This window comes from Ambystoma mexicanum, chromosome 5p, assembly GCF_040938575.1.
Source record: "Ambystoma mexicanum isolate Mex_15411 chromosome 5p, UKY_AmexF1_1, whole genome shotgun sequence".
NCBI classification, from domain to species: Eukaryota; Metazoa; Chordata; class Amphibia; order Caudata; family Ambystomatidae; genus Ambystoma; species Ambystoma mexicanum.
The window spans coordinates 684992036-685016706 of record NC_090930.1 but is presented as its reverse complement, the minus strand read 5'-3'; the positions used below and the strand labels follow the sequence as shown (position 1 = coordinate 685016706).

The 24671-nt window shown below is 43.9% G+C and overlaps 1 protein-coding gene across 4 annotated transcripts in view; it reads right to left on the bottom strand.

The window, feature by feature from the left end:
• LOC138481133 (mitochondrial fission factor-like) overlaps positions 1–24671 on the bottom strand; it is a 417374-nt gene that overhangs the window by 197653 nt on the left and 195050 nt on the right. For all 4 annotated transcript variants that reach the window (XM_069613052.1, XM_069613055.1, XM_069613056.1 and 1 more), the window contains exon 5: positions 12942–13009. In XM_069613052.1, coding sequence (XP_069469153.1) covers positions 12942–13009 — 68 coding nt within the window. The remainder of the gene's footprint in view (positions 1–12941; positions 13010–24671) is intronic.

The following is a 24671-nucleotide window of genomic DNA, read 5'->3' as shown; positions in this document are numbered from 1 at the left end:
TGGCGGAGGATGCCCGAATATCTGAAAATCTCACGCACAACTAGTTTGGATCTTCAACCATCCTCTGCTACCACGTGAGTTTAGGGCCCTTTAGGAACATGCTTGCAATGGATGGGGTCACACACAATAACTCCAAGTCCAAATAACAGCACCAACTCAGGAAGATGGCAAAGTACTGTTTTATTAACTATGATCTAAAACAAAGAATTACAACGAACATCAATGGACGTACGCTCAATTTCTCTCAACAATTGTTTCACAAAACAAAGGTTATATATCAAAAATACATCAGAGGTGACATCATACTACATGGCAAATTATGAACAACCTACTAGGGATCGGGATTGGCTAAAGGGGACCATGTAAGCGTATTATCTATAGGGACTAGGATTGTGATTGGCTGCCCACTGTCAGGTGGACAATATATCCCTACCTCTAAAACATGTCATTTTCAGAAACATTAGATACACAGTTATGCATTGGTTTTCAAACTATAAGGTCCTTTGTTATATGGACCCCTACAATTGGTTGGCATCCGTATGCCATGTCTGGAACATTCAGTTCACTTAGCAGCATGTAAGCCCAGACCCAGGTGCAAGGAGATGGGGCATGACTCTACCTCCCCACCCAATAAGCCCAGCATCTCTCATCACTCAAGCCTTCTGCCATGAAGATTGTCTTTGAACTTAGCCCTGCAAAAGTATCCTTGTCTTTAGAATACATGGGAGTGCAGGCACTCACTATCGCCTTCAGGGAGTCCAAGTTCGAACTTGATTTTCATCCTTGGCTCACATCTTCTTGCAAACACATGTTGCGGTATTGGCACAACTACTGGTGTCAAACACAGCACAATCTCTGGTCTCCAACATATTAGGGGTAGGGGGCATGCAGTTGCTCCTCTACACAGATCACGCCAGGTTTGACAAAAGATTAGCCTAAGCAAAACTTGCCCAGGTGAAATCCCAGAAAGGGTCCACACAGGTCAAGGATACTTCAGCATTTTGGTAACTGGCTAAAAGGCTGGCATAGAGCAGAGTGCAAATACCAACTCTCTTGGCAATAACGCTTCTTGCATCCCAGATAAATAAAATAGTAGAAAGTATTTCATGAACTCTATTATTATTTATATTTGTATTTATTTGAAGATCAAGGATGTCAAATTCGATCAGAAATGACTTACAATAACTCTTTTACAGATCTGGGAAGCGTTCCCAGAAAGGATGCCTGTACAATAGCATAAAGATGAGAACAAATACTGAGACAGTTTCTGAGGGTGTAAAATGTAGGACATATCCCAGGGAAAAGGGAACCAGACAGAAACAAAATGCTAATAAGAGAAGAGGTGACTTACAAATGTAACATTAACCTAAGAGGGCAAGTGCTTAAAACTGAAGAGAAGTACTAATTAAATATACAAAATTACATTATTAAGCATCACTGAAGGCAGTGGTGAGGTCAGGTAGGAGAGAGTAAGGGGAGATTAAGTAATTAAAGTTTAAACCAAGCTTTGAAGAGATCCAAAGTTGGTCTGGCTTTCAATGTTTAGGGCACAGGGTTCCAGTTGAGTGGGGCGAGTAGAGAGAAAGAGCAGAAGTGATAGGAGGTACCAGTCTGCACCAGTACACCAGTGAGAGAGGACGTGCCTCTGTGCTTCTCTGTTTTGGACGGCTGCTGCTTTAAGGAAAAGAAGCTCCACTGCCTACAAAAACTTACCTACAGCGCGGAGCGCGCGCGGAGTACCGTGCAGAGTACCAGTCTGCACCAGTACACCAGTGAGAGAGGACGTGCCTCTGTGCTTCTCTGTTTTGGACGGCTGCTGCTTTAAGGAAAAGAAGCTCCACTGCCTACAAAAACTTACCTACAGCGCGGAGCGCGCGCGGAGTACCGTGCAGAGTACCAGTCTGCACCAGTCCGCAGCGGGCGGAGCGGAGGGGAGGGGGCTTCGCCCCCCTGGATCATCCGCGGGGGGCATCCGCTGCTGCCCTGGCACGATCCACACGGAGGTGAGGTGAGGTGGGATCCACTATTTCTCTATTCCCCTCATTGTTGGACTTTTTCTTCCCATCTGTTTGCACCTGTCACTTTTCCTGGAGCACTCCGGTTTCGTTGAATATCCTGCTGAACATCCTCCTTCAAGCCACTCTTTCCTACACGCCCCCTCAACCCCCGCCTTTGGTGACTGCGGTGTCACTCTATCTGCATTCCAGTACCTGAGTCTGCATTTCCCTATCTCCAGCCGAGAATGGAGGAGGATGCCGAGCAACGCTGTCTCAGAAGCCATTTGAAAAAAAATACTGTGTCCACGCCCCATTCCCAGCTTCCTAACTCACACAACTTTGTACCGATGCTTAAGCTAGGACCTGCGCAGGGCTCAGTCGGCTCAGTCATACCATCACGTCAGACGCAGACACCCATGGCCGCGCTGGGATCTGGAGGTGCAGAGGGATGTGCCTCTCTCGCCCTGGCACCGGAGAACAGTCGGATGATGACTCCGCCTACCCGCGCCATCGTCCTCCCTACCGCTCTGGCGAGTGGCCCTAACATCGAGCAGATCGGAGGATCTCTCGCTGTGGGTCTGAGGGCGGTGGCAAGGGGGCGTGGAGTTAATCACTCACCCGCACAGGAGCCACGGACGACATTTCTGGGGCTCGTGGGAAAATCTCCAGAAACCCAGATAATCAATCCTGCTAGTATGTCTAGCGAAGGCGGTCCACAGGCGGACTTGAATGTGGCGGCGGAGATATTGGAAAATCACAGTTTACGGAATCTGGACCCCGGAAATAGGGGGACCTCCTCCCAGTCGACCATAATGGCATTGGTTCACTCTTTGCCGCAAGAGATTATGGCTCATTCTCCTGAACAAAGTCTCAAAGAAAATGTATCACCGTCAACTGCTCTGTTATCACGCCATCTTGAGGAAACTCACACATCGATTCCGCAGTCAAATGATGATTCATTAATACAGATCTCTATTTCACCTACAGAAGACCCCACCTGCCCTCAGACAGTAGAGGTCTCAAATAACCAAATCTCACCTTCTATAATGAGCCTAGACTCAAATGCTGACCTACAATCCAAGGCCTTGGACACTTCTAACCCTAAACTGAACTTTCTGCCTAATAAGAAAAGAATCCAATATAAAAGAAGAGGCAAGCAGAAATCCAAGCTGCCTCCGCCACAAGGAACTAATGACCAAACATCTATTCAAAAAAGAAAAGAAGATGATGATGCTAAAGAAAACAAAACGACCAGAAGAACTGGGTCACAGTCTTTGACCAAAAAACGAGGGCTGGGGAAGCAGTCCCTGCCAATTCCGCTGCTCTCTAATGCCCTCTTGAACTTCTTTAAGATACAAGGAAAACGGAAACTCTCTACAGCGGTTGAAGATCATCGGCATCAACAGGGAATACTGGACATCTTGGATCTGCTCCAACCTAAAGTATATCCCTCTCAGACACTAATGAGCCCACAACCCTGGGCAAAAATTCACCTTCCATCCTCCAATCTTCGGTCTACCCCACAAGACCCCACTCTTGATTCTGTGCCACAACGTAGCTCGATTAATGGCCCATGGAACTCCTCGCCTAGACTACCAAATCTTCCGGAGACTGAGTACACCACAACGAGACGCCGGCACTCAGTTTCAAACACTCTACCCACAGATGGTAGAGACACCTCATCAAAAAACGGAAGACCACCTGACTCGCAAGCATCAACACATAAAGATTTACCAAATAACAAGAGAGACATGACTACGATCATGTCAGCAATAACTATTGCGATGGCTCCCTTTTGCAAACTATATGAAACCTTAGGCGAAACATCAAGAGATAACACAGCTGCTTTAGCAATTATCCAATCAAAGCTGACTTTCCTTGAGGGGTTTATATCGGCAATAGATCTGAAATACGATATTGCCCAAAGGAAAAGAGAGGAAATTGATCTAGATTTTGAAAATACGACGGCGATCAAGTTTCAAAATCCCACTGCACCTGTCCTTGTGGAACAAAAATCCACACAGACTATATCTAGCAAAGGAGACGATGAATTAGCATCAATATTCAAGCCAAAACCAGCCACAATGACGAGCAGAACTAACCTGAAGACTATGACACTCCCGATACAAGAAAAAAAGGCCCTTACACTAACAGAAAAGGCGAAAAAAGATCCACTGCGACGACCGCCCTCTCCAGTTAAGTCAGCATTGGCCGCACAGGCAATCATGGCAGGTAAAGAAATTACGGCCAAAGGGAAAGCAATGGCTATGTCAGCGACTGACTTAGCTCAAGCGCCCAAATCAGCTGCTGATTTCTTGGACTCTAGCATCTTGAACAATATGTCTGTCCACAGTGAACAAGATCTATCTCCTAAGCCTAAAGAACATCATGAGCCAGAAATCAGTCCCTTGATAACCTCAATTCTGCCTTTAGCTAAATGTGCTATAGTGGAAGGTCCCGTGATACTACACACAAATGAGGATGAATGCGTCACGACACATATAGACGCTGCCCCACAAGGGCGGCACATACCCACCGCCAATGCAGGCGCAAAAGGAACCCGGCAGACGCATCCTAGCCGACCAGATATACCAACACAAATATCAGAGGCAACGGCTAAAGTAGAGAAACCAACTCGACTCTTCAAACTAGAACAAATATCGAGCAGAGATAAATACATGGTCCTTAACCGCAGAACAGTCCTAAAGATAACATCGTCCATATCCAGCCTGAAGTCTCTGAAAACGGAAGACTTCAATTTAATAGAGCCATATCACAGAGACAACAAGGCTAAAGCCTATCTCCATATTAAGGCAGGCGCAATTCAAAATCTGAGTCAGGAAGCGGAAAAAGAATTAAAAACTGCTGGCCTCCTCCTAACCGAAATTACAAGCCAGGATCAGTCATGCAAAAGAAGAAATCAGAAAGAATCGTATACTAACAAATGGAAAAAGGAAGCTAATTACAACGAGCAGTACTCCGCTCGAAGAGCAGAACTAAAAAATAATTTCCAGGTCGAGCCAGACACGAAACAGGAGACACATAGGGAAGATCTCAACATAGCACGAAGAATGGAGCCGAGGGTCAATCCGGGGCAGCGCGAAGATAAACACAATCGTAAATACTCGACTGATACCTATGAAGTCTTTCCGTCCCAAAACTATCAAATAAGATCAAGAATTAGCCCGGACAAAGCGACTCTAATCAGACACCGTGGATATCAAAGAAGTGAAAGGCTACGACATGGCTCTCCGCAACGAAGAAGACTCGACTCTAATAGAAATCGCACGCACTACTCCCCGAATAAGCGACACTATGATCCTCCGGCTAAGATAAAGAAAGATACATCTACAGGTGGTCCGTGGAACTGGCTAAAAGGAGCTCTCAGCTCTAATAGAAGCAGATAGCAACTACTCAGCGAAGCGAAAGAACCCACCCACCCTAAGGCGGTGACGCTAGCCTCATGGAACACCAGAGGTCATGCACATTTAACCGATCCTAATAGTGAAGACCTGGGCCGCTTCGACATTCTCTGCCTCCAAGAGACATGGCTCCTGGAAAAACCGAACATGGATGGATTTGAGATAGAGACTTCCCCGGCAGTTAGAGGATTCCTAGGCCGGCCTTCGGCTGGCCTTCTGATTGCCGTAAGGACAGGACAACATCTGAAAATCATCAAAACGTTTGTTAAAACCTATGGGATCCTGGCAATTCTTATACAATGGACTCACTACTCAGAAACCACCAGACTTTGGATAGACACCTCCCTTGCTGTCATTACGACATATTGGAATCCTCAAAGAACGTCCACCATTGCCTTCTGTCAATCTATGGCCGAAACGATTGACGCCATTGTGATTGAGTCGAACACGACGCATATCATAATATGCGAGGATTTGAATTCTAAGTGTCCTCATCCGAAAGAGGCTGATCTAAAAACAGTCCCGATCACGCAAACTGAAGTGAGAGGACAGGCCTGGATGGAATTGATGGCTTCCAGAAATTTACACAATGTAGCATGGATGAAGGACTGGCAAACCCAAATTCCGACCTGGGAAAGAGGCTCTTCCACAGCCACGCTCGACTATATTTACACCTCTAACACCATGACTTTAGAAATGGAATGTTACAAGGTGATCAAAACCCTCGCGAGCGATCATAACATGCTTACCATAAGATGGACTTCTATCGCCAGGGAAACCAGAACTTACACCCCTTCGATTGAGTGCAATCCCCAACAGACTTGATTGCGCATGACAGCTGCCAGCGTTCGAGCTATGACGCAACAATACTACACTGTGGGGGCTCATGCAACTTTTTCTGAGACGGGCTCAAGACCTAACTATATCCCGCTCCTGGCAAAGTTCAAGGCGAAGCAGAAGGAGCCTAAGGTCAACCGGACCACCTATAATCACGCATACGACAAAATTGTAGCGGAAAAGAAAAAGACAGTCAGAAAATTGAAACGACGCGCCAAAGTGGAAAACTCCATTAAGGGGTGGGCACTTTGGACAAAAGAACTCAAGAACTATAAAGCCTGGGTCAGACTACGCAGGGCAGCTCTTTACCAGAATGACGCGGAAACTATGATGAGAGCCTTAGTGTCCAAGAAATCAGCTGACTTCTGGGCCCTGATTAACAACTCGCAGGGAAATACACGAATTAATATGATCAATTCAGTCCCCGAAGCCGCCTGGGTCGAATTCTTCACCGATCTTTTTTCCTCTCCCACAACAAATATAATGTGTGATCCGGAGCCAAGACTGGCTCCTTGGATTGATTTATCCGAAAAGGCAGATATAAGTGAGGCAATTCGAAAGCTAAAAACATCCACAGTGCCTGGTCCAGATGGCCTCACGAATACTGACCTAAAAAAACACATTACCGAATGGACGGACTTCATCAGTCTTTTGTTCAAGCACTGTACCTCCAGTAGACATATTCCCGTCTCATGGACAAAAGCCACGATTATTCCCATATTCAAAAAAGGAAATAGAGAGGACCCGTCTAACTATCGGCCGATTGCCCTATTGGATATCATGGGCAAATTATTTGCCACGCTCCTTCTCCAACATTTTCGCAGTTGGGCAAAAGTCGCGCCATGCGATGACCCATTCCAAATGGGCTTCAAGAAAAACGGGGGCACTGCAGTGAATATTCTCATATTAAGTATTCTAAAGGCCAAAATAAAACAAGGAGCACCAACAGTTTACGCAGCCTTTATTGACCTCTCGCAGGCGTTTGATAGAGTCGATAGAACGCTTCTCTGGAACAAACTAAAACGCTGGAGCTGTCCAGAAGAAATTCTCCAACCTATCATAGCTCTGCATTTGAACACCACTCTTCATGTCCGCCTAAATCTACAAGGCACACTGACTAAAGAAATTCATGCCGAAAGAGGAGTGAAACAAGGCTGCCCCCTGGCTCCGGCCCTCTTTGTAGCCTTTCTTGGAGACTTTAAGGACTCAGAGGAAGCCGTACGTAGTTTCCCACCGAAGTTGGGCGCAATCAAGATGTCCCGTATGCTATATGCTGACGACATGATACTCTTAGACCAGACCCCTATAGGTCTCCAACGTCAGCTGGACAATCTGGGAAAATACATGGATAACAATAACCTCACAATAAACAGCAACAAGACAAAAATCATGATCTTCGCCAAAAACAAGCAACCGAAGAAACCTTCTCACTCCTGGTCAGTGAACAAATGTCGAATCGAAGTCGTCCCCCACTTTAAATATCTGGGAGTCATCATTGATGGAACAACGCAGGAGAGAAAAATGCAATTATATCTGTGGGACAAAGCTAAAAACTTGTCCTCCCAACTGCGGATGATTGATCGAAAGTTCGGGAAATTCTCGATGATCCCAGCCATAAAGTTCTACAAAGGTAAAATAGTACCCGCACTAACTTACAGCATGGACGCTACCATCACTATGCCCAACCTATTATGGCAGAGACTGGAGGGATACATCTGGAGAACGGTTCTAGGTCTACCGAACTCGATCCCGATGGCGGCCGTCAGAAGAGACCTCGGTCTCCTGTCACTGGAAGCCACTGTTAGCATTTCGTCCCTGGCCATGTACAGAAAGACGCTCATTCAAGATGGCCTTCCCATTTTTAATACAATCGCCAAAGAGCTCGAACTGACGAAATGTAAGCAGATTCAGAACTGGATCAGACGACAGGAACATAAACTGGAAGAAGTAGCCTGTACCAGTGAGGACTTAATATCTTGCCCTCAGAGAGTGACCCAGAAGCTGAAAAATTTAGACTGGATAAAGACCGGTGAGAAAATTAGTGCGCTCAAACTCTTACAACACCTTCCGCCTACATATAACAAGTTAAATTCCCCGCTGGAGTACTGTAGAAAATTCCCAGACAAGAAACTTCGAACTAACTTCTTAAGAGCACGTTTAAATCTCCTACACACCAGAGAGATTCTGGGGATAAGAAGTTTAACTAGCGATACAACATGCAGACTGTGTCATATCGAGGACTCTAAAGAAACAGTCCGCCATCTTCTGTTAAACTGCCCGTCTCTTAACCATGAACGCACAGCCATATTGTCGCCTCTGTGGGTGAACTCTGTGTTGCTGGAAGAAGATACATGGTGGTGTCGTCTCATCTCCGGGGAAAAGGCTCGTTGGGCAGTGGCTACATGTAAACTAATGGAAGCCGCATTTGCTAAAATAAACGCAAAGGATCCCAATGATCAATCACAAACCAACTTAACCAGGACCAACAATAACAATATAACATAAACAGGTGGTTTGGTTTATGCTGCAATTGTATCCTCTACGGATGCCCGGAAGTCAATGGACTTAATGGAACTAAACTAATAATCTACTGTTATCTTCACACGGAAAATTTGTACCTTGCCTCCTTGTAAAAATCATTTTTCTTTTGATTATACACAAGTAATAATAAAAAAAAAAATAATAATAATAATAGGAGGTACAGGGAGGATATGGGACGGTGAGGTTGAGTTCAGCGGATTGGACAGAACAAGATGGTGAGTCAACTCAGATATAATCAGACATGTAATGAGGAGCAAGACCATTGATAGCTTTGTAGACTAGGAGAAGTATCTTGAAAACAAAGTGGTTGTGTATGGAGAGCCAACCAGAATGCTGTCGGTAGGTAGAAGTGGGTGAGGATCTAGGTAGGTTGTAGATAGTGTAGTTAGCAATGTTGAGGATGTTGTCTAGAGGGAGGAAAAAGTAGAGCGGAAGGCCAAGGAGTAAGCTTGAGCAGTAGTCCGGTTTGCTGTGCACAAGAGTGGAGATTTGAGTTTTTGTAAAATGGTTAGTTAGAAAAGTACACATTTTATGACTGTTGAGAAGGTTAATATGAGTAGCAGAGACAGTGGTAGTGATGAATTGTTAAAGTCAAAGGTAGCTATCAAAGAGGACCCAAAGACTTGGAGTCTTCAGTGAGGGAGCAAGAAGGTCAGGCAGGAAGGAGATAGGAGAGGGGAGGCATATTGTTGGAAGCTGATAGAAAGATGAATTCCATTTTTGAAGAATTCAGCATGAGACAGCGGAGAGCCATCTAGTGAATCCAGATTGAAGTGGCTCTTCAAGGCCATTATCCTCAAGGTACTTAGTGATCCGGTCGAAGACCACACGTTCAAGGACATTTGAGTAATGGGGAATGAAAGAAACTGGGCAATAGTTTGCTGGGACATTTGGGTGAGCAGAGGGTTTCTTCAATAGAGGTTATACAGTTGCAGATTTGAAAGAGGCAGGAAGGAGTCCATCGGAGAAAGAGAGGTTAAAGAGCTCAGATAGATATGAGCAAGTGATTGAGACCAAGTCTTTGACCATTTGGTAAGCAAAAGGGTTGATATGAGTACAAGATGTGTTGACACTGTAAAGGATAGGTTCTAATTCAATAGGAGAGATGGGGAGAAGTAGTTGAGGGTAGAAGAGGAAGAGGAGAGGTGGTGGACAGAAGGAGGGTTGGAGAGGGAGAGAGAGGAGGGCTGTGAGAGTGTCACAAATTGTAAAGATTTTACAGGAAAAATTGTGAGCAAAGTCGTTAGCAGAAAGAGTATTGGTCATGGATATTGGTTTGGGAGGTGTGAGCAAAGATTGGACGGTATATGAAAGTTTGCTGGGATGATTGTGAAGAGAGAGGATTTGGCTACCAGCCTGAGCAATCTGCCCATAAGGGTGGAGCCAACGAGAAAAGGTGAGGATATGTGACAAATTGGAGATCTGACCTTAATCCAGGCCTTGGAGGGGACTCAGCACCCCCAGGAAAGCTAGCATATGAAGGCCTTCGGGCCAGAGTCACAAGCTACCCGAGGCAGTTCAAGGTGGAAGTTCTGTTTTCTATCAAAACAAAGGAAAAGAGACCATCATGTATCATCAGATAGACAGAAAAAAAGATAGATATATAGATAGTCAAGTAGATGGTGAGAGAGAGAGAGAGAGAGAGAGAGAGAGAGAGAGAGAGAGAGAGAGAGAAAGGTGCAGGGGAGAGAAATGATTGCGTTGAAGACTGATGGCTGAATTACAAGCGGCACAATGAGGAGAATTGGAAAGCAGCTCCTATACCTAGTTTCCAAATTGGGACAAAGAAATTAAGGGTGGATGTGACACAGAGGGTGAGTTTTGAATATATAACATACAACAATGTTCTGAGCTAAAGTAGATTCCTTGAAAACATGATGTAAGAAACTTATGTACACTTTCACACACCATTGAAATAAACCCCTCACAGTTAATGTGAAGGTCCAATGCTGGCAGAAATGTCCAAGCAACATTGCATGCTGAAATTCCTTTTCCTCCGATCCATTTCTACATGACTACTGTGACAAGGCGTCAGACACAGGAGTCAGACAAGGGATTGACATGGCTTAGGAAAATGGTTTATTAACATCAAATAAAGGCCTTACTGTCCCTAACATTTTCGGGATTCCCCTACCTAAGAAACAATCATCTCTGGTGCAAGTCGTCAGAATGTCTGCGTAACTAATAAATCTGTCCTCCAAAACCTGATCTGACCCTATCACTAAAACAGAAAATAACCAAATAGCCACCAGGAGGATGACTCCCTCCTCCTAGTAACAAAATATTTTTTTGTGAAGATCATAATAGTTTAAGCTCAGAACGGTGACCAGGAGAATGCCACCCTTCTCCTGGTTCACTCTGAACAATATACAGTAAGTTCATAACTTTTAGTGTCCTATTTGCCATCCAGGAGAATGTGTTCTTTCTCCTGGTGAAACAGTTTCTTCTCAAGATCAACCAACACTTTTCATCAATAATTGCATCTCGTGCCACAATTCCTCCCAGGGGTGTTGATGTTCCTTGCTTCGTCTACTCTGGCAAAACTTAACCACTTTATATATATCACTGCCTCAAGGGAGTTCCCTCCTGATTTCCAACTCAAAACTCCTATGTCTATTAGCCCTCTAACTGCCACTGGGACAAGCAAGGTTACTCCCAATGCACTCTTCAGTCTTTCCTTCCAGTAGTTTTGATGGGACTTCTGGGACGTGAGACTTCTCTTCCTCCAGGCGTTTTGCTGGGACTACTGGGATAAGGGAGATTACTCCGGATGCACAACTCACAATCTCTTCCTCTAGTAGTTTTGTGGTAGGACTACTGGAATGAGGGATATTACTCCTGATGCACAACTCACAATCTCTTCCTCCAATAGTTTTGGTAGGACTCCCGGGATGAAGGAGATTACTCCCAATCCACAACTCAATACCCAACACCCTACCTTGTTTCCTGTAAGGCCCTGTTACCTTCTCGTGGAGGTAGCACGGTCTCCAGTTCTTTCTGCAGTGTGGGTTGTGATTGTGGACTTTGATCACGGCAGCTTCTTCTTTTTCAGTTCTTTGCCATTCTGCTCTGTGTCCGTTGAGCCGGAGAGCTGTCAGTCTCAGCATTGTTGTGGGAATGCCACCAACACCCTCCCTCTAGCTGCTTCTCTGGTCAGCTTTTCCTCTCTCTCTCGAGCTTACTCTGCCAACTGCTTGACTCGGCCAACTGCTTGCTGTTGTGACTTCCTCTTTGGCCCAGTTCGAATTTCCCGGGGCTCCCAGCTTCCTCGATGCACTCTCCCTGATTTAAGTCCTTTGTCAGTTTTATACCTGGGAGCTGGTTCCCACTCATCAGACTGTCAATGTCCGTCTTTTGTTTCCATGGAGTGATCTTTATGACTCCCTGATGCTTCTTCTTCTCAATACCTAGATGAGAGGCTATGGTAATCTTTCTGTCTACTTGGGGCCTCCTAGTCTTAGTACTCGAGGCAGTGCTAGTGCTACAATGTAGTACTTTAGCGTTATAGAGATTGTGGGCGAGGGGATATGGTGAGGGGGTTGGGGTATTGGATGAAAGGGAATCAGGGAGGTTGGCTCATGGAATAAGCATCCCTATCACCAAGATAGGAGTCCACACCAGGAAGGACCCCCTGCATGTTAAAACCTTTAGGAGCATTATTGGTTAGCTGCTGCACCACCCTAGCCACACAGGGAAGAGCTAACCCTTGGGGAGAAGTGACATCATTCTATGATTCAAGCTGGGAATGTGAGCGGGCACTGCTAGTTATTCTATATTTCGTGTAAAATTATCTAAAGATAATGTTGTTTGGGGTGCAGCCCACTAACTTGTGCTACCGTGTGTCAGCACAGAAGAAGTGAACTGAAAAATGACCTCGACAATCTTGTCTGCGGTGCGGGCCGCACCGCAGACAAGATTGTCGAGGTCATTTTTCAGTATCATTCTATGATTCGTCACACTTCATACTAAATCATAGGAATAAAATGTTGGCACAATATCCAGAATTTGTTTTACTACAAACTAAAATACAAATTCTACAGAATATGGAGCTTTAACCTGTTTACTGGTCCAATTATTACATTTACAAAAAGAAATACATATATCAACTGTGTGAATTTTTAATTGCATCTCATTTTGTACTTACCCATTGGGTCCAGCTCTTGTTGCAGTGAGGATGTTTTCACTGTTAGTTTGTGCCGTCTGGGTTCTGCTCTAAGTGGTCAACAACAAAAACAACATACATCACAGCAACATGTTTTTTTTTTAGGAATCTGGCCCTTCGAACTCTGAACTACATTTATTTTGATTTTTGTAATAATTTTTACTACAGAACCCATTGTGACTGTAGTCTGCATTGATCAACAGAAAACATATCTCTTGGGCCATATTTCTCTTTCAAACAGCAATTGTTAATACAAAGCGGGAGCTCTTACTGCCACATTTCTACACCCTGGTTATGTATTTGTAACAGCCATGAGCGTAAAAGGGTTGATATGATCTTAAAAGGGTGGATACTAGCTTTGAGTTCAGAGTGATTAAATGTACAGAACTATTTTACTGGCTGTGTGACTGTACCAATAAATGTCATCTTGGGTTCAGGGTAAAAGTGTACTGAGAAGGTTGTGTTTTCTGATTTTCCTTTCAAGATCACACCATGTTTGGGTATTCGAAGTTAACCGAACCACACACAATTGTAAGAATTGCAGTTATTAAGTTCAGGGTAGGTTCAGTGGGTTGCAAAATGCAAAGAGATTCCTTCTGAAACGAGATTCTGGATAAAAAACATACACAATAATTGTGGTACCTGCAAACCAGCTTTAATCTGACTTGGATATTCACAGGAAGCTGCAAACTAATTTTAAACCCTTCCTCCCCCTGACCCTGCCCGCTGTCTAGGACAGACACTGACCGCACCTGTACATCTTCCAGGGGGTCTGTACAGGGTGTGCCTGGTTGGAGGTTGGAGGTAGCTGTGCATATACAAAGGGAATGATTTGTTAAGAGAAGCTGTTAGTTGATTGGTTAGAATATTTAAAGAAAACAGTTAAATTTCAACACAGTTTAGGTCTGGACTTCCCTGGAGATCCGAGTTGCTGTGCCTGTCCTCTGGGTGTTCATCCTGTATTGGTTCTAAACTTGGCTGAGCGGTGGATGCACAGTACATAACCCTTATGTTAGTCACAGGAGGCTGATAGATGGGAGGGGCATGCATGCCTGATTGTAATGTATCAGGTATGCCATGCATGCCTTTTCCTAAACTCAAATGTCGTCTGGATGAGTCCTTTCCCCATTCAGTACAAGTATCAGAATCATAGTTTATCGTCACTTACATACTTCTCAAGTCAATTATATCTGTTCTTAATCATCTCTTAGTTTAAAGGCAAAGTTCATGGTACTGTGAATGTCGAATACTCCAAGGGTGGGGGAAAATATGATTTGTGTTGTAAGATTCACCACAAGGGCATACGATGCAGATTCATTTGAAGGATGGTAAATAAGACTATGGGAAGAGTATGAGGAAACATTTGAATATCAGAGGCGTCATTTGTCACAAGAACTGAACTTGCATGTTTGTTGTTATTCTTTTAAATCCTAGCAGACTCTGGTTAGGGAAAACATATCTATTGGCTTTCATAGTACTTGTCCTAGTCCGTGAGCTCCTTGTGTCAAGAATGTGCAGTGGGACTGCTGAACCAGCGCTTTCACAAGCTCCCGAGTTAACAGGTGAATGCCATCTGAGGCTCCTTCATAGATTTAACCAGTTTGGGTTAGATGTAACAATGGACTCTTATTGGCAACCTGAAATACGGCAGGAGGCGGTGGCCTAAAGCCCATCGGATGAGGAGGTGGACACTGGATATTGTCAGACCAGAGCATCTTACCCGGAAGAGGAAGACCACGTGATGCGAGGGATCCAGATGGAGATTGAGGATGGATTACGGTTACGAACAGTAGGGGGGAGGCAAAGGTGAAACGGATGTGACGTGTTTGGAGGGGCCAGACCATGTGGGGATATAACGGGAAGGTGAGTTGGAAGTGGGTTGGGTTACATTGGGTGGCGGGCTACTTGGGGGATGTTCGATTACTCAGTTTGCAGACTGACTTAATAAAGTCTTGGTTTCTCTATTGCCTATAAGGCTTAATAATCTCATATTTAGATGTTTACATTGATATTACAATGCAGGACTTGGATGCTGATACCATACATTTGCTTCTTTGTGCCCAAGGATATTCAATCTTATCCTTCTTTAGAGTTTTAAAATTATATCTAATTGGGGGGTGTGAGAACACATTGTTACATGTTGCAATAAGCATTTTGGAGAGATAAAGTTCAGAAAGTCTTATAGCATGATGAATTATTTCTGAACTATGTTGGGTTCATTTCTGAGAGTCTCCATCTTCATACATGAACAGACAACCTTGATATGACTACATAAATTGTTCAAGTTTACACGCAATAGATTCAATAGCATTATTCATCATAATTGTTTATATTTTATGCTCCATGGTATTTACCAACGACAAAGCTGTTAAGCCTTGATCCACACGGATGTAGAAAATGGATTTAATAGAAAAAACACAATGGCCGGTAAAATAGCTAACAGGGTTAAGCGCGTGCTCGCTGCTGCAATCTGTGTCTGCAGGTCGCAGGTTTGAACCCCAGCAAGGTCAACTCAGCCTTTCATCCTTCTGAGGGCAATAAAATTAGTACCAATTTCGATTCAGTAATAATAATTGTATATAAACATTTTCTATGTAAAGCACTTTGGATAAAAGCGTCATCTAAATGACAAGTTATTATTATAATCCAAAGGGAGGAGGGATGTGTAAGGGTTCAGAAATGAGAGGCAGACACAAAGCAGTAGTGTTTTCAACATTAGACATCTTTATTAGAATAAAAGGGTTGGGAAAGGCCTCTCTGCCCCTGTCCTTAAGAGAGTTCCCCTACCTAGGAAATTAAAACTGTGGTCAAAATTATATACACTGTCCTTGTGTCCAAAATATACTAATCTGACCCTCACACTAGAAGTGAACTATAAAGGGTGTAAGGAAAGTGTTTCTGATGTAGGTTTGGTAAAAAATAATTAAAAAACAGGTTGATAAAGCCAACAAAAAAAAATCCTTCGATCAAGAGGGCGGTTCCCTTCCCCTCTATGTCTTGGGTAGGATGGCAAAAGTGTCTCTTTCAAACAACCACTTCTTTGGTTCCTTATACATTGATTCAGGAGGTTTCTGTACAAACAATAAGTCCCATACCATTCAGCACCTTCTAGGTTTCTTGGTACTGAGTTCATAAACCAAAGGGGTCTTATTCACAATGAATGAGATGCTTCATTTAGGGTTCTCTTATAAACCTCTTAGATATTTTAGCAGACTACCTGATGTATTTGTCCATTGTGTTGTATTGTATTTGGTTATTTATACAGCGCTCTTTCCCCACTTGTGTGGTCTCAATGTGCTTTTTTCTTGGTTGGAATGCCCTTGGTGACCGTAGTCGATGTGGTGTGAAATTCTAGGGAGTTTAGCTTAGGAGATGCATTTGTGCATGTTGCTGGTCTAAGACTTGGGTGGCTGGCAAGGCTAAACTAAGCAGCCCCAAGAGAGGTAAGACACGTTGGTGGGTGCTTTTAAGGGTTAGCGAAAGATTTCTATTATTGAGAGAATCTATGTGAGGCCAGCTATACCGGGTTCCTTTCGGGTGGTAGTCGCTGTATGCTAGTGGCACAGGTGTTGAGGTACGTCAGGTGTTTCAGTCTGGATGGCTATGTGTGAAGCTAGACAGGATGTGCATAGCCATAGTATGGTTGTTTTTGTTCTCTTCCCTGTTCCCCTCCCTTTACCTGGTTGCACTCTGAAACACATGTGTATGAGCGCGATATAAATAAAATATCATATCATATCATAGCCGTATTCTATCGTGCATGGATGCTTGGCCGTGCCTGCGGCCTGTGTCCACTCTAGTGGTGTGAGATATACATACCATAAGCTGCGAGGTTGTTCAGAAATCCTCCGATGAACTCCTTAGGACTCTACGTATAACCTTTTGCCGTGTATTTTGATTTTAAACAGGAAAAAGGGTGTTCATTTTCACAGCTTCCACTTGCCCGGTTTCACTTGCCTGTTTTTGATTAACTTGTTTTGCCATGTGTTCTGCAAAAGTAAGTTATTACATTTCTTTCTATGACTTCATTGGACCTCCTGGCATGCTCGCCTTGCAGGAATCCTTTAGTAGGCTTATTAGATCCCATGGTATACTCTTCTACCAGTTATCTTCCCACAATGTCAATGTGCTTGTTTAGCTTCAACTTTCCTGGTGCTTGCAAAGAGATTGCCTGGTGTACTTGCCTGCCAGGAATCCCTTTAAGGTGCTTGCAGATCGTCTGTTATGCTTCTCTGCCAGGTATCTTCTCCCCAAATGCTCAATGCCTGAAGTGCTTTGTCCACCAGGGCTTCTTTTAATGTTCTCACTGTCTTTCAGTATTTCTTCAGTGTCTATACTTTCTTGGCTTGTGGTACTACTTGTTCCAACGTTCCTTACATTGATATCTCATATATCGAGACTTGTTCATGTTCGGCCTTTTAACTTCTTCAGTAGTATTAATATGCTTTTGGTTACATTGGCTGCAACTTTCCTCATATTGCTATCTCATATATGGAGACTTGTCTAAGTTCTGGCTTTTAACTTCTTCACTAGTATTCATTGACTTGTGACAATACTTCCCCAAATTGATATCTCATACATGAGGATTTGGGCAAAGTCTGTCTTTGTATTGTACTTGGTTGGAATTAAAAATAAGTTTGTAACGGCTCAGATGCCTGTCGGTACGCCCCGGGGTCCCCAACATCTCTGGGTAGACTCACTGGTGCCTGGTAGTGTTCCCAACCCATGGAACATTGCTCTTATGAAGCTTTCACTCTGGGAGGGCGTCTCCCGCCCTGCAGACCGTCTCTCAGCTGCCCTGCCAGCTCTGAATTCACCCGCCGGGAAGCTTGCTGCTTCTGGATATGACCGCACTCCCGGTAGCTTTGCTGTTGTTGCCGGCTACCCAGCAGTTCCCCCATGGTGCCTGCTGTGTCTTCCGTGGCCTTGTGTCATGCCAGTGGGCACTGCTTGCGAGCGGCAGTCTGAAAGCGCCTTCCTTCTCCAGCGCAGTCTGTTCCGGTGCTGCTGCCTTCTCCCTTGGTTCTGCTCCCTACTTCTTCTGTTCTGCTTCTCTACTTTCCTCCAAGGCAGACACCATTTTAAATGTCCTGCACACTTGGACCTCATCACAACAACTAGCCTGCATGTTCAGCTTAGTGTTTCCTTTGATCCACATTAACTCCTTTTCCCTCTTCCTCGTCACAGTACTTCAGGCTTTATGGGAGTTGGAGTCCATAGGATTTATAGGACTTTTAAGGTGAATTTGTTTAGGATTTTTGGTTAGCACAAAAACATTAGAGACAGGAGATGTTACGTGTGTATTATCTATATATATGAGATGTGAATGGTATTCTACCTAGAATGTTTTGCAGCAGGGGGGTTTTAGTATTTACCACAGGAGGTATTAGTAGAGTGATAACTAGCCATTAAGAGTTTTGAAATGATGGGGTCGTCTTCTCTGAGAAGGAAAAAATACTGCATCTTTCCTAATGGGGGTCGGCACATTCCCCCGACAGATGTCTCGTCCCGTGTGATCCTCCCTCATAATACGACCCGCAGGTTCAGAATCAGGTAGCGGCTGCCATCCCCTTGCCACATGAGAGGAGATCTCTGGCTGGGGTTCAGTAATGAGTCCACAGGATTATCACATATCCCATGTGTGAGTAGAAAGTGTATCTGCTGGAAAGACAGATGTAGGAGCTGCTGTGCACCATGAATATGAATACAGAGGTAAGCAGAGTTAGAAGTTAAGATTTGATCAGCAGAAGCTAAAAGCAGCTGCAGGGTATCAGGAATCAGATAGAAGAGAGCAGCTAAATGTGGGACACCAGGGGTGCATACATACCGTACCACAAATCTCACTTCCACATGGGATTTTATCTTTTTGTCCATTTTATATGTAATAGTATGCCTACCCTAACTTGCATGTGTTTTTCAGAGTAAAGCAGTATTTACTTGGTATATGGGTTTTTATATATCTTTATCAAATTACAGTGCAATCTGTGTTGGTGACGCCATCGTCTTTAAATCTGTTTTCATTTCACAATGAGCTCTTATATAATGCTCATATGCCTAGTAAATACCTTTAAAGTCTACGAAATGGTGTACGAAGTGGGCTTTGCACACTATTACATTAAGCATAGACATTGTAAAAAGACTCCTGTTGAATGGAACTCCTTGTGAAATTACAGCATATGTTGAGATGGTGACATCACAATCTCAGAATGTTCTGTAATTTGACAAAGAGTACTTTGAGACAAAGAGTACTTACAAAAAGCCCCTATACCGAGGCACATACCTTTTAACTCTGAATGGGCCTGCAAGCCAGGCGGTCCGGAAATAAGGGTGCAAGTAGCAACGTACCGGCACCCTTTCCAGACCGCCAGACTACGAGAATGCCTGCAGGGGCCATTGCTCCCGGCAGGTCTGATCTGCCAGGAGCACCAGCTCTTGCAGGCATGGCTTTCACGGAAGCACCGGCACCGTTAGAAATGGTGCTTCCGTGTCACCATTCCCGTGGGACTTACACTTTGCGCCGCCTGACATCCCGAGCCGCTGGGACTTGTAATGTCCCAGTGGCACCGGGATATCAGGCGACGGAACGGTGTTACAAGGTCAGCAACAACCGATTGGTCAAGGGATTATGCCAATAAATCATTGGTCATTTCTCCAATACTGAAAAAAACTAATTTGGACCCTTCTCAAATTAGTATCTTTTGTCCTATTGCCCATGTTTCTTGGTTAGCAAAACTTCTAGAAAAACTGGTTACTACATAGCTTCAAGAATTCTTTGAATAGAAAGCTATCCTGGATGGAAGTCAGTTGGGTTTTTGTCCCTATACTTGGCACAGAGTCACCATTAGTTATGGTATGGGATGACATCTTGGCCACTAGAGACTTTGGTCAGTTGTCTCTGTTGGTCATGCTTGATCTATCAGCTGGTTTGATAGTGTGGATCATACTTTACTGTTATCCCCCATGAAGACTTTAAGTGGAATGACAGCCTGGATCACTAGTTTTCCTGCAGAGAGATATCAATGGTGAAGATAGGACGGTATGTTTCCAACCAAGTCCAGGTCAGCTGTGGTGTTCCACAGCCCCCCCCTTGTCTTCTCTGCTGTTTACTATCTATCTGCATCCACTCATGACTATTTTACATGCTTTTCAGCTACACTTTAACTCATCTTTTTCAATAATTACTTTTCACCTTTTCAGCATCCGTAGTTCAACTGTGCCCAGATGCAGGTCTCTGCCAAGTTCATTACATCGGTTTGGACATGGGCGTAGTCAATGGAACAAACAAAATAAAATAATTTTGATGCATATGAGTGTTCTATCAAATCACTTCAGGATGTAGTGCGGGTGATGCTATATCTTCAGTCCTGTAATCAGGTTTGCAGACTCCAGACTTAACTACAAATAACACATATGCACCATCAAATAATTTCTGATCCCTTGGTTTTTTGTTGACATGGGATTTAGACAGCCATTTTGGGATGAGATCCATTTAAAATGTACCGATATTTATACCCATATTTCTCAGTGAGAAAACGTAACAGCTCTTCATGTCACCTATAATTATCATCATTCCTCCATTTTATAATGCGGTATCATTATGGGAATGTACACACACCCCAACTATTTAGCCTAGAAATTAATATGCAGCAGAGGTATACACCACCCCCTTTTGATTTGCACTAGCGATGGAACTCCTGGCCTAACGGGTGAGAGATGAGTTGGATGGAGCAGGGCTTACAATACAGGGATTTGTATCTCACCCTCTTACTTCATTCAGTGGCGTAAAACATTACTGTCCAGACAGCTCTGGGCTGGAGAGCACCCATGGTTTTGACTAAACAATATAACATTGTGTCCTATTTTACACTGGCCCATTCCTTGAATTTCCTGATATGCATTGGAGGGGAGCATGGTCTCTCGCTGACTACTAATAGTTTTGCAGATAGTTCTGAAGACAACAGCAGTTGAGAAACCATTATGCCCATTATGCCCATTGATGGGACTGGCCAGTGCAACAATGCCTTGAACCACTTCAGAACTCACAAGCCAATCAAGTCAGGGGGCTACGGTGTGTAATGAGAATGTATGTATAACATGCCAGGTAAACATTTAGAGCTTCCACAGCCATTTCACTGCCAGGCATTGCAATTCTAAAGCAGCGTAGTTTCTCTACCCAAGGAAGAGCTTTTAGCTAATAATGAGGATAATTGGATCACTGCTGGGAGCAAACATACCCTAACCAAGCCCTGGAGGCACCAGTCTTTAAGATGAAGGGTTGGCAGATGTCAAGCATTATAAGAAGGGGCAGATGGCAATGTAAGTGGTTCAGACAATTCAGCACATCCTCATTCGCGGGGGCTATGCAGGCATTAAGAAGGTGCATGAGGGCTCCTGCAATGGTTAAGAAGTAGGGGATGCACCTCTGGCAGTATCCCAGTGTGCCTAGAAAGGCATGGCATTCTCTTTTTGTTGTTGTAGGTGGGACCATCTAAATGGCCTCGACCTTGGCTTCCTGGGGTCTAACGAGCACTCTTCTGACTTTGAAAGAAAGTACTTGACCAATAGGAGAGCCAAGTGGGACTTGTCTGAGTTTGCTTTCGAGGCTTCCTTTCTCCAGATTTGTAGTTATAAGATACAGGTGATACATGTGTTTGGCCCACGTCTTACTATGTATGGAATATCATTCAGGTTAGTATGAGCATATTCTTGACGGGGCTGCAGGGTCAGGTCCATCATTTGTTGAAAAGTAGCTTGGGCTCCATGAATGTTAACATGCAGCACACTTAAGTGGTTACAGCCAGAGGGAGTAGAGAAAGCCAGCTATTCTAGTTCTATTGGAGCCAAAGGGATTTGTTAATTCGACAGTGGAGCTGAATCCTCAGAGCAATCTCACTTGTAGCATTGGATGAGTATCAAGCCTTTAAACATCAAGCCTCACGATTTTGTTTACCTTCTGGAAATCAATGGAAGACCCATCCAGCTTTGACACCAAATAATCAGGGTGGATCTCAGTGACTCTGTGATGGCTCAATGACCACAAGCTCCATTGAACACTCTATTTTAGTCTGCACTACTGGCTTCCAGTAGGTGATATGGTCAGGTGTGTACAGATTTCCCAGTGTCTATTATGGTATACAAACCCATTTGTAGTTCTTGGCTTTTACGAAAACACCTCCGTGAAGTTGGTTAGATAGTCTCATGGACCGTTTACCCAAGTGCCCTTTGATGTGTCCAGGATCTTCTTTCACAATGGTGTGGTGAACCCAGTGTCTAAATAAATCTTGGCACTGGCTATGAGGGCCAACTATTTATGGTCCTTCTATTCTTTGAGCCAGTAAATGTGATACACTTGAGGCATAGGTCCAGAGTTCTTTAGATTGTCCTAAAATGGGTAATGTGAAGAATCCTGAGGATCCCTCAAGAAAACCCTCCCTAAAGCCTCCTCCCAGGTGGCCAGGGGAGGGCAGACGCTTCCTGATCCCAACCCTGGGGGTGGTGTACTGAGGGAGGATCACCTGGGTGGAGACAGAGCCCAGGGTAATGAGGAGATTCTGTGGGATGAGACACAGTATTTTCCTCTGAAAGAAATACTCTTACCACTATGCCAGAAGAGGTTATGGCTTATTATCATTTTACTATCTCCAAACCTTCTGGTAAAACTGAGATGGTAAATCCTAAGGTTGTAATCCCACAACATATTATATCACAAGAACAAATCTTGTTTATCCCTGAAATCAAATGCCCTCCTCAATACCAAAGGTACACTACAAGGAATGGTGGATATTTTGCCTTCTCTACACCTTCTTCCTCTAATAAGGTTAAAGCCTATAGCCCCTCTGTTAAAATGACAAAGGGAATTAAATCTACCCGTAACCCTATACTAGAAGTGGAAAAACCTAGTTTCACCAAAGTGAACTACATGTCCCAGAATCCCATAGGGACTGAGATGAAGAAGGGGACTGAAGAGGCATGTACAAGTGAAGGACAGGCAGGTAGGCCTAACAGCCTTTGCCAAGGTCAGGCAATTGAAAGGACCTGCAACTGAACTCAGTTGCCTCACCTGAGAGGCATAAAGGCTGCAGCAGAAGGGGGAAGAAAGATGGATCTGGGGAAAGAGCTGGATCAGGAGCTGGAAGGCTGGCAGTAGTAACAAAAGCAGAAGAGCACAGGGCTGGCAGTTTGTTAGTAAGTGTGATCACTCAAGGGACACTGGGACAAGAGGAAATCAGATTTCACCTGAAGGTTCTGAGAGGGTCCTGTATTAACAAACCCTGCTTTGCTGTGGCTGCATTGAGAGAGACGTGCTGAGAGTGAAGGTCTTCCCAGGTGTCCCTAGTGGCTGTGATTGAAGAGCCGTGATCATGCTGCAACTCGAGGACCCCTGTAACAGAAAGCTGAAGAACTGTTACCAGTGGATTTTTATTTTCTGAACTTGTGTTCCATTTGGAACTTACAAGAACTGGTTCAAGACTCTAATTTTCTTTTAAAACATTTGGGGAAATTGACTTTGAATAATCCTGGGGAAGTGATTTACCCAGGACAGGTGAAGGCCATCCAATAACTGGTTGTTGGTTATTCACTCATTTATGTTGTTTATGATTTACTTTGAATTGTTTGTTGTTTAGTGTGAGGGCCAGTTTTGTGTATGTTATGAGTAATCCCCTTAGCTATTAGACTAGGTAGGGAACTCCCTGATAGAGTAGGTTTAGCAAGGATTTATTTGCACTTTTTATTATTAATAAAATGTTTAATTCTGAGAAAAACACAAGCAGTTGTCTACCTTTCACTACTGATCCCTCACAGTGACGATATCTATCCAGCCTTATTCTATGCATATGATGCTGTGAATCTACCTCCCACTTGGTTTGAGAGCAAATTTGAGATTATGCCACAATAAATGTAAGGAACTGGAGTTACAGCTAAACATTGACAAAACAAAGATGATGCTCTTTAAACCGGAGTTTGCTAAACAGATTATTTTGAATATTTATGTTAATAACTATAAACTAGAACATACAATGCTTTATGATTATTTAGGCATTAGGTTTCACGAAAATGGTGGGTGGATCCCGCAGCTGGATAAGCTTGCACTAACCTTGGAAAATATTCTGGGGCCACAAATTCCTTTTTTAGAAGACATGGCAGCGGGGCAATTTCGCCTGCCCTTGCACCTTATAGCATGCAGGCTATCACAGCTTCGACCTTTGGCGCTGAAATCTGGGACTAAGGCTCTCTAAGAGTGCTTAAAGGAATTGAAAATAGCTTTTAGAAAACTTACTTTTACTGCCATTTGCTTTATTATATCTGGAATTAGATATACGCCTGACTGATGAGCTACTTGCTCTAAATCCTGTACATTACTGGCTCATACGATGGTACACTGAGGGTCTGGGCAGGTATCATGACGCACTGAAGCACGTTATGAGTCTGGATGGTGGGGAGTTTATCCCGTGGGTTATCCATATTTAAAAAAAAAATAATCAAACTAAATGTAGCTGAATTCTGGGAATCCCCTAATAAGATTGATACAAATATATTAGCTAAGATAAAATATGCTGCACTATTGTGGACAAATGAATCGATGATACAAGCTGCAAGCAAACTCTTCTTGGGCCTGGATTACCTGAGGGTGAAATCAACTCCTGGTTTTGAAGACTATCTGGATTACATTCATCCACCTTTTGAGAGATCTTTGTATATTAGATTTAGGAT